Source organism: Meles meles, chromosome 1 (genome assembly GCF_922984935.1).
Source record: "Meles meles chromosome 1, mMelMel3.1 paternal haplotype, whole genome shotgun sequence".
NCBI classification, from domain to species: domain Eukaryota; kingdom Metazoa; phylum Chordata; class Mammalia; order Carnivora; family Mustelidae; genus Meles; species Meles meles.
In genome coordinates this window covers 203,699,664-203,712,865 of record NC_060066.1, presented here as the reverse complement: position 1 = coordinate 203,712,865, position 13,202 = coordinate 203,699,664, and the positions used below count along the sequence as shown (strand labels likewise).

Here is a 13,202-nt window from a genome sequence, read left to right as displayed (position 1 = left end):
ATTTTGGTTTCCTCTTGGATAAGTTGTTTGCTTGAACACTTTATTTTAAATTCGGATTCTGGGGGTACCTGGGTGGCTCAGTGGGTTAAGTGACCTACTTGTGATTTCAGCTCAGGTCCTGATCTTAGGGTGGTGAGATCGAGCCCCACATCAGGCTCTGCGCTCAGCCGGAAGTCCATTTGAGGCTCTTTCCCTCTGCCCTTCCCCTCCCCTTCCACCACTCCCCTCCCGCTCCCCACCCTGCTCCACCCTACCCCACCTACCCACTAGTGCCAGCTCTCGGGCTCTCAAATAAATAGATACTTTAAAGAAAAAAAAAAAAAAACGGATTCTGAAGACTTCCTGATGGCTGGCTCTTCAAGATTCATTCCATTCCTAAATTAGTTGAAGCTTTTAGAGCTCTCTTCCAAACTACCACTTAATATTTTCTCCAAAGGCAACGGAGAACCTGGTGAGGAGTGAGAGTGCTGATGCTGACTGTGGTTCCTCCTTAGGACACTGGCAAAATACCTTATTTCCCTGGGACTCAGTTTCTATAGTGGGTGGGGGGGGGGTATCGCCCGCATTATTTCATGTTACTCCTCTTTCTCCAAGTCACACCCTTTAAGACACTTTGGGGAATTTAAAGAGTGGGGAGAAAAGGAAGCTCCATTAAGCGCAAGTCTTTTTTTTTTTTTAAGATTTTATTCCTTTATTCATGAGAGACACAGAGAGAGGGAGGCAAAGGGAGAGGGAGAAGCAGGCTCCCCACAGAGAAGGGAGCCCGACAGGGGCCTCGATCCCAGAACCCTGGGATCATAACCCAAGCCAAAGGCAGACGCTTAGCGGACCCGGCAACCCAGCGTCCCTAAGCTCAAGTCTTAAAGATGGTTAAGAAATAGACTTGAATTGGTGGCTGTCCTCCGAATCCTTGGAAAAAACACTAGTGGGGAGCAGGGCAGCTCACAGGAGGCAGAGTCTCCCCAAATTTGGCCATTCATGGGAAGAAACTAGAACACTGGACAGTGTCAAATCCAGAGTCCCAGAAGGTGGCCCCTCATGGGCACCATAAAAGGAGGTTAAACAAAGTGGGGGGTTATGATCAGCAGGACCTCAACTGCAAAGCAGGCAATGCCAGTTACTCAGCCTGCGACCGCTCTGGCTCGCTCTTCCCCTTCCGTAAAGTGTGCATGGTAATAAAGTCTGCTCTATCGCCCTCCAAACATTTCACCATGAGGTGCCCATGTAACGGGGGATGTGAATTTTCCCTATTTTCTCACCATCTGGCTAATGGCTTTGTTTTGGTGTTTATGCAGCCTTCTGGCCTCTTGCCCTTTGCCCATCACTATTTTATCCTCAATTAAAAAAAAAAAAAAGAAAAAGCACCATCAATTCTAAGACATTTCACTTTATTTAAAAGAAGCCAATATACAGGATATAAAGGGCATGATATTTACAACAGTACAGTAAACGGGTTGGTTTCCGGTAGGATCAGTAGTCTTTCAATGAGTATAAACCCCCCCTTTCCCCTTGACACTAGACCCAACTGGCAGACAAACAGCAACGGTGGGGTGGGATGGGACGGCGGGATATCAAGTTTCCCTGGATGGAGCTAAAAATCAGGTAGATGCTAAAACGTCCACGAAGGGGTCTTGCTGGGGGTGGGGATGGTGCCTGGCCTCATTTCTCTGAGGGCCCCGGCAGCGGGAATGGTGAGGGATTTGCCCAAGACTAACGCACAGCCCAGGTCCAGTCCCGAACCTGGAAATCCTCCAGCCAAGGAAAATTCCCTTTCCGAGAGAATTGGCCTTTACCCACACCCACCCAGCTGCCTCCAGACTCCCCATGCCAGGAGGATGCTTGGGGTCTCAAGATGGTGGAACCCAGGTCTGAGGAAGTCCCAGCACCCCGGTTCCTGCCCCAGGCCCTGGAGGACTGAGGCCCAGGCCTCGGCCTGGAGTGGGCACAGCTGGGGCTGGTGGTGGGCATCTCCCGGCCCTTCCATTCCTGCTCCAGTTCCCTGACCACCCGGGACCCACTAGGGTCCAGGCCCCAAGGAAACCGAGCACCCCCCTGATCCAACAGTCCCATGGTTACCCACGGTCCGCTGCTTCTCAGCCTTTTCCAAATACAGCTGACCTGGCAATGGACCTTGGCACACCAGACCCATGTCACCGAGCAGAGCTCACCCTTTGAGGCAGAGCTTGTCCCCTACCCGGTGCCCCCTCTCCCCTCCTCCGCACCCACCTCCATTCTGAATTCCCCGCTGCCCACCCACTCCCACAGATGCGCCCCCCACCCCGAGACTTTCAAGGACCGAGGAGCTGGAGGGTGTGTCAAGGAACAGGGAAATGGGGTGAGGTGGGACGTACATAGGCTCTGCTGAAGCTGCTCACAGGTGCAGGGGTGGAGGGTGGGGAGGCCCGGGAGGGGCACTGATCAAATTCAGTCCAGCAGTGACATGCGTCTTGTTCACGGGAGAACACCGGGCTACCAGAACTGCCTACCCTAGATTTAAAAACCCTTTCCTTTCATAAAAATAGATGAGAATCTCTTACTTTATAAATAGATTACATTTAGCTTAAGTTACACCTTATATTACCCCCTCCCCCACACCCTCTCCCCCCTTCCAAGCCCAAGTGGTTTCCTTCTCTGAAGGTCAGAGCTAAGTCCACGATGGACTGGCCCTTCAGAGACCTCAAGATATATTGCTACAAGAAAACAAAATGCGTTCACTTGCCAATGTTTTGTGGGTTTTTTTTCCCTGTTTGGAGTCTCAGAGGAGTGTGTGTGTGTGCGTGCATGTATGCGTGCGTGAGCGTGTCTTCCACAACCAGGGAGCCAAAAAGAAGCTATTCTCCCTGCCCTTCCCCCATCCTCTCTTTTTATAAAACCCCCAAAAATAGGAGAGTGAGAGAGGGCAGCACAGGAGAGCCCATCTGAGAACAACCTTGAGATACCAATGTCAATATGACACTGGGCTTAGAAATAGAAATTTGAGTATTTACAGCTTTACAAAGGACGGAGCATTTCATCCCAACCAGACCGGGGGCTGCCCCAGCGAGCGCTGGGGTCTCTCTTGGCAAGCTGTGGGCTCATGGCGGGGGCACGAGCAAGGGCCCACCGGCAACAAACTCAAAAAAGAACTTGGTGGGGAGATTGGCAGCCGGGCCCAGGCCCGGGAGGCTGGTCAGCCACACTCTTGCCGCCCCCAACACCCTGCATCCACCTGCCCCAGATCCTAGCTCCCCAGAGCAGAGCAGCTCTGGAAAACCAGCAGGAAAAAAGCTGCACAGCCAGCGTCCATCTCTGGCTGTCGCCATTTCCACACTCCCTGGCACCCTAGTCCCAGAGGCAGACATCCTACGTACATGAGCATAAATACCACCACTGGACACGGACAGCCACGGTCCCCGTAGGTACCCCCGAATACTTACACTGCTGCCTTATGTCTTAACACTGCAGACAGCTCTGTCGTGCCCCCCACCACCCTGAGGAGCGACACAAGCCTGGCCTCCGCTCTGCTTCCCAAACCAGGTCATTCCATGACCCCCCCTCAGCCCCAGACAGAGGAGGCCCGGGGATGCGGTGTGGGGTCCTCCCAGAAACGGAAAATCTTTCCAGCAGCTGAGGTCCACGCCCGACTTTGGTTAAAATAAAACTAAAACTAAAACAACACTAATGACAATAATAATCAGGTATGTTTGAACCCTGTAACCTTGAGAACAAGGGTCAGTGAGGAGGAAGGCCAGGGGCTGTCTCTCCTCCCAAACCACTGTCCCTCTGCGTACCTACCCAGGGGCTGTATGGCTGGGAACGGAAGCCTCTGGGCCAGACTGCCACAGGGGACCAGTAGGGTCCCTCGACAACCACAAAAGAAAAAAAAAAGAGAAAGAGAAAAACTCACAATAAAGGCCACCAAGTTCTGATAAATAAAAATTTCATACGGTCACTAACACACATGCTCTCTCTCTCCATATACATATATAATATGAATGTTATGTACAATGGTTTTAAGACTGCAAAACAGATGGGGAAACAGAAGAGAGAGAAGGCCCTTACAGTCGCTGGTACCCTGAGGAAGAAAGACAGGGGGCTCCCACCCGATTTACAGCCAGAGGCCCTCCTCCGCCTCCACAGGAGAGAGGTAGGTGGGGAGTTCTGGGCCTCGGGCGCATTTTGCTTCTTGGACCTCCAGGGGGAGCTCCTGGGCCAATAAAAAAAAAATTTTTTTTAATTTAAAACAAAACAAAAACCCAAAAATCGGCAATCACACCCCCAGGAGTGGGTACAAAAAGAAATTTTTTTTTTTTTAAAGCAAAACCTGCTCGGCTGGCTCCACGCTGAGATTTAGCGGGTGGCCTCCACACGGGGCCTTCTGACCCAAGCATTGGGGAGATACTGGCTCAGGTTAACTCCCCACTGGTTGGTCAATCAAGTGAAGTATGGAAACAGGCTTGCATGTGTCCATGAGCAGAATAAAGGATGGTTCTCACACTTCAGCTCCACTCCTGCCTCCTCCGATCTGCCAGCAGCCCTTGTCGCCTCTCTCCCCCTGCCTTTCCAGTGCCTGCCAGTGGCCAAACAGCCCGCGACTAGGGACGGCAGAGAACCAACCAAGATGGCGGCAGGCGATGCCAACCCAGCCCCACTGCAGAGGGCTGGATACCAGGCCTCGCCCCCTCCAGGCTTTCTCACAGAGAAATTACAGATCTGTAGCCCCTTATCATTGGCTGGGAAGGGAGAGAAAAACATCAAGTCATCAGGGCAATAAAAAACCCCTCCCACCCCCACAAAGATCCCAAGAAAGCAAGCAGTCAGGTGGGCCGATGGCCTGGCAGCCCCCAACCCCCCACCGACCTCACTACCGACCTTGACAGAACCCCTTCTCCCAAGTCAGTGCTCACCCTCAGAGGCTGCGAGAGAGATCGCCCTAGCCTCGGCCTCCCTGCCAGCTCCAGGGGAAAACCAGGAGTCTGGGTGACGGCCTACCTTCCACAATGATATAAGGCAAGCTGCTTTTTGTTTTGTTTTGTTTTGTTTTGTTTTTGCATAGTAGTTTAAACACAGTGAGACTCCACTTTCCCGCACAGTGCCTTGTCCCTCTGCTGCGCCACTCGATCCAGAAAGAAAATAAAATTTTGTCTGCACTCCCTCCTCCCATCTTCTCTCTCTTGTCAGTAAGTAAAAACACTGGGGAGGTCCCCACCCAGGCCTGGAAAGGTTGCAAAGGCAAACAGCTCCTTCCCAGGGATGGGGACGTGGACTACCCCTAGGCCAACTCAGGTCAGCACTGGCCAGGCAGAGGAGGGGAGGGCAGAGCTCAGGGCCAATCAGAGAAGCAGGTGGGAGGGGAGAAATCCACATTATACCAGGCCAGGGGCCCCGTCCCCACCTTAGAGTTTTGTATAAAAACACCTGCTAGGAAGAATTCTTTGGAGCTCAAAGTGGCTCAGCTTAAGGGAAAAGGCACAGTTAACACTGCATCGTCCGGACAGAAGTCTGCATTTGTAACGTGGAGAACAATAGAAATTGACAGCACCATTCCTTGGGTGGGTGGATGGAGGCGGGGCACTGGTTGGTGGTGGGGTGGAAGGAAGGAAGCAGCGGTCCCTCGGGGCCTCCAGAGAAGGGAGGGCAGAGGGAGTCTGTGTGGTGAGGACTGGAGCCCCACTCCAAGAAGCCTTCCTGGCCCCATGGGGAGAGGGGCAGAGGCGCCATCACCAAGACCAGCAGGCACAGGGGGCCTCCGTCATCAGCTGACCATGGGTTCCACATCCGCCTCCCGCTCAAACTCATCCTGGATCTCATCTGTACTTCCTGAGTCACTGCTGGCCACGGAGCTGGGGGATGGTGAATTCCTGGAAGGCAAAAGAGAACAAGGGTCATGCAGAGGGCAGCCTGGGGACTCTTGAAGGGATCCAAGGGGCGGGAAAGACTGAGCCACCCCTTGCATAAAATCTAATCATTGATGATCCTGCCCTGAGACCCTGCCTTCATTCTGCTCTCCTTAGGATCTTCTAAGCTCATGGAGTTGATCGTGGCCCTCAAGACCTCTCGGGTCCCCCTGCACGGCCTCTAAGTGCTCTGGGGGCGGATAGCTCGTTGGGAGCAGGAACCATGGAACAAGCTTGGGTCCTACTCTCCACCCACCTAACACATGTCCAGGCACACAGTAGGTGCTCAGTAAACCCTAATTAACTCAGAGCTCAGCAGGAAGATACACGGGACAGCGGCAAGTAGTACTGGGTCCAGATCCTGGCCCTATCCCTGATGAGCAGGGGGCCGGGAGCAAGCTGTTTAACCTGTTCCTCCATCTGAACACGGAGGTGAGGACAGTGGATTCCAGGGACAACAATGAGCTAGAGGTACGACATCTAAGCCCAGCCCCTCCCCCTACTGAGCTGCCCCTCTCTCTTGTATAACCTGAACGACAGTCATAATAAGAACGAGTACAATGAACACATCTGTGCTTCGTGCCCAGCATTCCTCATGTACCATCTCATTTTATTACTGCCATATCTGTCTCCCCCCAAAAGGCTGTGTGTTCCTTGAAGGCAGGAGCTCTGTCTTTGCTTTGGCATTCCCTGGCAAACAAAAGGGACCTGAGGCATGTCAGTGTCCTGGGGAACAGACCCAGTGGCCCTTGGTGGGAGGACAGGAAAGGAAGGGAAATTGCTTCCCACGGACACCAGGAGCCCCCTCAGCAGTGATGCTGGGGAGTGCCCTCCATCCCTCCTCTACCCGGCGACTGGGCAGAAAGTGGGGCATGAGCCCCAAGAGGGCGGGGGCTGCAGCTGTTCTGTTCATCACTGTCCCCATGGCCTGGCACAGAGCAGGCGTTGGAAATGACAAGAAGCTGCTGAGTCAGTGGGGGCAGGGATGTGGCAGGAGGTGCGTGCGATCAGATGTCCAAGTCCTCCAGCACACAGCGGTGGCTAATACTGGATGCGTGGATGGATGGACAGATGGGCTGGGCAGACGAAATGGACCAGGCGATAAGGCGCAGCCCCACAAATCCCCACCAAGGACGCCACTGCTGAACCCGCAGGGAGGAGGGGCCAGGCACCTGTCTGCAGAGCCTTTGATGAGCCGGCGGCAGGTCTCCATCTGCACGTCCAGCCCGCGTTTCATGCTGCACATCTCCATGTACTCGTGCAAGTGCCGGTTCATGTCGCTCTTGGCCGTGGCCAGCTCCAGCTGAAAGGCCACAAGGCAGGAGAAAGGTGAGGCCAAGTCCCCGGCACTCGGGAACCCTCGGCCACTTCCTCCACGCATCCTCGGTGGTGACAGCGCCGAGGCCACCCCGGGACACCACGCCCTGCACTCTCCACATGCTGGACCCCAGCCTCAGAACTGCTTGCAGGGAACAGGGAACAGCTGCTTAGTGACCTGAGGGGCAGCCTGCGTGGGGTCCCCTGACTCTACCCGCCCAGCCTCCCGCCCTGCTTTATACAGACTTGCTTCGGACAGTTCTCAGGTCTCCGTTATGTTTCTGAGCCTTCTCCTCTACCAATGACGGAGCCCCCAGGGAAGGCTCGGACTTCTCGCTCTCCAGCAGTCACTCTCACTGAAAGATGTGGCCAAGAGCGGGCTCTATGGTGCAGAGAGCCAGCCTACACGGTGCTTCCCAGCAGGAGACCCTGGGTCAGCCAGGGTCTCGGTCAGTCTCCTCTCCTCTGCTGCTCTCTGTAACAGCCTATAGTACCCACTGGGCAGGCCAGAGATGCCCAGCCACCTCTAGGCACGTAGGGGCCTGTGAGTACTAGCGAGGCTTCCTGAGGGCCTAGCGTCCCTCGATGTCATTCAAATGTCTTCTCTCATTGGGATCACCATCTCTGTTGAATAACTTAAAAAACTCTCTGGGACAGACACGGATCACCACCCCCATGGGATCTATCTTATACCCAAGAAAACTGAAGCCCTAGAAGGGGTATGACCCGCAGGGAAACGCAAGCCTCCAACTTGTGAACTTGTGCCCAGCCCACCCCACCAGCTTCGCCCCCCTCCCCGTCCCCCTCGACGGCAGTCAAGACCTCACGTCCCAGGAGCCTCACCAGGGGCTGAGAACCCGAGCCCTCACCTCGATCTGGCCAATCGTTTCCTGGTACTCCTTGTCTCTCGTCTTGAAGAAGGATTCTGTCTCGTGGATCAAGTTGCCCAAATTTTCCTCTTGCTGGGGACACAGAACAAAGGGGACCAATGAGTCAGGTGGCGCAGGCTGCCGGAACGAGTAGGGACGGGGCGGGCTGGCCGGTGTCTGAGCAGCCGGGCTGGGGGCTCACCTCGCCTTGCAGGTCGATGCTTGGGTTGCAGTTGGTAAAGTCTTCCCAGAGCAGCAGCGTGTCTTCGTTCTCCTCCCACGTCAGGCTGTCGCAGTCATCGTCAAAGTCAAAGGTCTCCCGCCTGTGGGATCACAGCAGAGGGCACAGCTGACCAGGAGCCTGGCTGCAGAGGCCGGGACTGGGGAAGAAAGGGCGCCGCCCCGATGGGTACGCTCGTGCCGGGGGGCCGTGCCACACAGATAGGGGTGCCAGCCAAAGGGGATACATGCCCTATCCAGCAAGGGTTGGGGGGGTGCTGGTGAGCTCTTTTAAAACACAAAAAAACACTGCTATATTACTTATACCATTTAAAATGTCTCTTTGTAAAGATGCCAGTCTTGAATCAGGAAAGGCTAAAGATATTTTCCCCCCAAGTCCAATCTGGTGACAGTTTTCATTCAAGTAACAGCTCATTTCTGGAGCCCCTACTTTCTAAAAGGCGATTTCTGTAGTCTTCTCCGCAACTCAGGCTGATAATATGCCCATTTTACAGATGAGGAAATTGCAGCTCAGAAGAATAACCCACTTGTCCAATGTCACACCACTAGCCTGTCACAGAACCTGGGGTAAAAAACCACACATCTCCTATAGCCTCTTCTCCCCTGAGTAGAACACACCAAGCACCCACTATGTGTTGGGTGTGGGACTGGCCGCCCAGCGTGTGTCACGCTACAATTTGCTCCCTCCTCCCAATATGCCTATGAGACAAGCATGATTCTTGGACCCATTTTACAGATGAGGAAACTGAAGGTTGCAGGGATTAGGTGGACTTCTGGACCAATACATGATGGAAACCAGGCCCGGATTCAAAGCCCGAGTAACTTTGGGGCTTTCCTATTCACTGGAACTGGAAGCAGGGTAACGGACCATACGGGCTTGCCTGGGATGGAGGGTTTTCTGCCCTCATTCCCCCAGCTGAAGGGAAAACTTGATTCGATCGGATGGCTGATGTCTGCAGGGCTTACTTAAATCATTTGATCGATCGAATTCAGCCACAGAGGAGAACGGGGGTCCCAGGGCTCTCTGCCGATGTACCCCTACCCCAATGCTCCAGGCCACTGCACCCTTCCTTCCCATGATGGATCAGGCTTGGGGGCCACGGGGCAGGGCCCAAGAAGAATTTCTGGTTAAAAGCTGCCTAGAGGGGCACCTGGGTGGCTCAGTGGGTTAAAGCCTCTGCCTTCAGCTCAGGTCATGATCCCAGGGTCCTGGGATCGAGCCCTGCATCGGGCTCTCTGCTCAGCGGGGAGCCTGCTTCCTCCTCTCTCTCTGCCTGTCTCTCTGCCTACTTGTGGTTTCTGTCTGTCAAATAAATAAATAAAATCTTAAAAAAAAAAACAAAAAGCTGCCTAGAGGGGCTCCTGGCTTAAGCCTCAGTGGGTTAAGCCAGTGGGTTAGGCTCAAGTCATGATCTCATGGTCCTGGGATTGAGTCCCACATCGGGCTCTCTGCTCAGCAGGGAGCCTGCTAACCGCCCCCCTGCCTGCCTTTGCCTGCTTGTGATCTCTCTCTCTGTCAAATAAATAAGTAAAATACTTTTTAAAATAAAATAATAAAATTTAAAAAATAAAAGCTGTCTAGAGCACCTCCTGGAGGCTGGTCCCCCACCGAAAAGCAGTTTCTGCCAGAACCTGTAGGTGGCTCCATGAGCCCAGAGACCAGAGCCGGGCCAAGGCTGCTGAGGAAGGCGCTGCTGGCCTGGACTCGTTCCAGATTAGCCCCTGGGGTCCACCGTCTCCGCAACACATACTCAACCGCTGACTTCACTTCCTTTCTAGCGTCTGGGATCTGAAGGAAACCCCAGCTGAGGAATGGGGAGCCAGAAAGGACAGGAAGACAGGCCAGAGAAAGGGGTTGCAAGACGGGGAGGGCGGGGTTGCGGAGCTGGCCATGGTGCAGGGAGGGCAGTGAATTCCTCCCCTTCTCCTTGGTCTGAAGCTGAAGCAACAGATTTTGATCAAAACAAAACAGCCCTGACACGGGGCACATTATTCAAAGACTTCAGTGGAACTGGCCGGGGGCAGCCTCTGGCCTGGGTCTCAGCCTGGCCAGGAGCCGATGGAGATGCCGGAGGTGGGGCCAGCACCCTGATGGCGGGGGGTGGGGGGGGGGGAGCCAGGGCTTAGCATGGCCTTGGCTAGCCCCGCAGGGGTGGAGGGGCGATCAGAGGATATATACAATATATATTTTTATTATTATTATTTTTTTTTAACCCAGGCCATGTCACAACCCAATAAATCCAATTGGATACTGAACCTAATTCAGGCCGGTCAACCCCAGGCACCCCAACTTTGCATCAGACCTGCTTGGTACAGCAGCAGCACAGCGGGTGGAGGCCCCAGACCCAGCTCTTGGGACTGTCCTTCAGCCCACCCCATTCCCAGGCAGCCTAACTATCCCTTGGGGATTTTCTGCAAATGGGGACCATTTCTTCAGTGAAGCCCTTTAATTCACCCGAATGAACCCAGCCTGGGTGTGTGGGCTGGACAATCCTGCCTCGGGCTCAGGAATGCCCAATGCCCAGTACCACGTTTAGAAAACCTGGATCCCACCAAGGGTTCCCTTCCAAAGGCCCTGTCATCACCAAAAGATGAGAATATGACATTTGGAGGGGATGTCAGAAGACAGAATCAGGAGTCCGGGAGTCTCTTTGTCACAGTCTAACAGCAAGCCCCCAAGACACAGTGTCATCTCAGTTCCGTTCCCAGGGAATGACAAGTACCAGGAAGTGTCACACAAACCCATCCCAGCCCACGTCGGACTCCTGCCTCCCTTAGCCACACCGCTCAGCGGCAAACAGACCAGGCCAGGGAGGGTGGTTGCCGATAGGGCCAAGGAGGACTCTCTTCTGAGCACAAAGACAGCTAGCTGGGGACAGAGGACTCCACTGTGGGTCAGGGGTCCAGCTCTATTCCAATTCCTGGCACGCCCCTCTGAACATGACTTTCCCCATCGGAATATGAAGGGGCTGGGCTGAGTGGCCTTTGGACTCTGTAATGCTAAGCCAGCCCCAGGGCTCTGCAGGAAGCAGGAGGGAGACCCATGACCTGGCTTCCGAACCAAGTATGAGATCAGAGGCAACTGCCTAAAAGACAGGAGCTCCTGGGGAGGGGTTCTGTGGGGTTTTATGACAGCTCCTTAGAGCCCAGAGCTCAATCGTAGCTCTGCTGTTGGAAACCCAGAGTCCTAGGGCGGGGAAAGTATGAGTTCTCAGGGCTCAGGGGCCCAATCGCAAGGGGCTGTAGACAGGGAACAGGCAAGAGCAGTCAGAGGGGCGGGAGGAAATGATTGTAGGCCCCAGAGACCCTGTCTCAGCCCAACCCTCCAAGTCCAGGCCCTCAGACAAGTCCCCTAATGCCCGCAGGGGCACCCTCCTCTTCCCTCCCCCACCCGATCTCAGGGGACCTTGTGGATTAGCGTCAAATGTGGGTCTGGATGGAGAATACAGACTGGACAGACTGAGGACTCTCAGTGCATGTCAGGAGCCCGCCTCAGTCCGCATGGTGGGCCCTGGTGCGGGGATCAACCCAGCGATCCCACCTCGGGGACAACCAGTGGGAGTGTAAGGCTCGAGCCGACAGGACCCAGCACTACCAGTGAGCCTCTTCTGAAAATGTGAAAGTCCCCAAATTATGAACGTTGAGGATAAAGCTGAACTCTTTCAGAACCCCCTGCTGGCCACTCAAAGCACTGTCAGAGCAGGCCCCCCGCACCCCCCCCCCCCCGTTTGCACCCCTGCCGCCAGCAAGCTGGTGGAGTGCAGTGGAGCCCCGGGGGGCCGGGGCCGCAGAGATACTCACAGCTGGTTAAACATGCGTTTCATCTCATCTGTGATGTTCATGGACCCGACCTCGTCATCTGAGAACCGGTTCACCTCCCCATCCTGCTCGGAGATATCGTCGTCCGAAGCCACCTTCCGCTCTTTCTTTTTGGGGACCACCTGACAGGGGAAGGAAGAGATGGAGGTAAGTGGGAGGCTCTGCCGGGACGCGGGGGGGGGGGGGGGGGCTGGGAAGGGAGTCGGCATCCCGCAGGGATGGATGGAGCGTGGCTGGGGCAACCACTGCTGGGAAAGATGCGGAGCTCCTCTAAGAAGCAGGTGGCGTTAGCAGGAAGCGTGAGGCGGGACACATGCAGGAGGAAGGACAGACACCCTCCCCCGGTGGGCAGGCTGGCTCAGTTTGGCCCTCCACCAGAGCGGCAGCCCCACGATCTGGGGAGAGGGGTGGGCCAGACCGGGGTGCAGAGTCCCCAGGGATGTCTCAGCGCCAGCCAGGGAGAGAGGGAACCCCTCACAGAGGCCCAGAGGGCTCCACGCTTCAGAGCCCTCCTGCTCACATGCAAAGAAAATGGGCAGGCAGCCCGAGGGTCCCCAAGCTTCCTCCATTCCAAGCAGACAAGACACAAGCAAACCGAACAAAGCCTGGAATGGTCACCCCTGCTTCCCAGCAGAGGGGCGGCAAGAAGGCACGGAGGTGGACGAGCCCAGATCGCTCACGCTACACCCAAAGTCACACACTTAAAGCGACAACACGCTGGACTGCCTGGGTTCAAGCAAAAGCCAAACCACAACCCAGAATTCAAGAAGCAGCCTTTGGAGAATGACACGTGCCCTTCGGGCCACTGGACTAGCCCCTGGGCCCTCCCCAGAGGACAGCCCACCAGGACTAACTGCCCCACCGCCCTCTCTCGGGACACAGCCTTGCTCCTTGAGGGCTGGGGGTGCACCCTGAGGGATGCAAACCAGAGGCCACCAGATGCTCTTGGGAATTCTGAGGCTCATCTGCCCGGTGCTCCCACAGCCCAACCAGGGCTCTCGACCTCAACGACGGAGCCCCTCGGGCCTGTGGACCAAGCCCCAGTGGCTCAGGAGACCTGAGTGCCAGCCCCAGCTGGGCC

General features: G+C 55.2%; 1 protein-coding gene across 2 annotated transcripts in view; it reads right to left on the bottom strand.

The window, feature by feature from the left end:
* Positions 1–1,407: 1,407 nt before the first annotated feature.
* IFFO2 (intermediate filament family orphan 2) overlaps positions 1,408–13,202 on the bottom strand; it is a 47,160-nt gene continuing 35,365 nt past the window's right edge. For both annotated transcript variants that reach the window (XM_046025992.1, XM_046026000.1), the window contains 5 exons: positions 12,104–12,243; positions 8,265–8,385; positions 8,063–8,155; positions 7,049–7,179; positions 1,408–5,840 (listed from right to left, as the gene is read on the bottom strand). In XM_046025992.1, the coding sequence (XP_045881948.1) occupies positions 5,735–5,840; positions 7,049–7,179; positions 8,063–8,155; positions 8,265–8,385; positions 12,104–12,243 (591 nt within the window). In that variant the 3' untranslated portion in view covers positions 1,408–5,734. The remainder of the gene's footprint in view (positions 5,841–7,048; positions 7,180–8,062; positions 8,156–8,264; positions 8,386–12,103; positions 12,244–13,202) is intronic.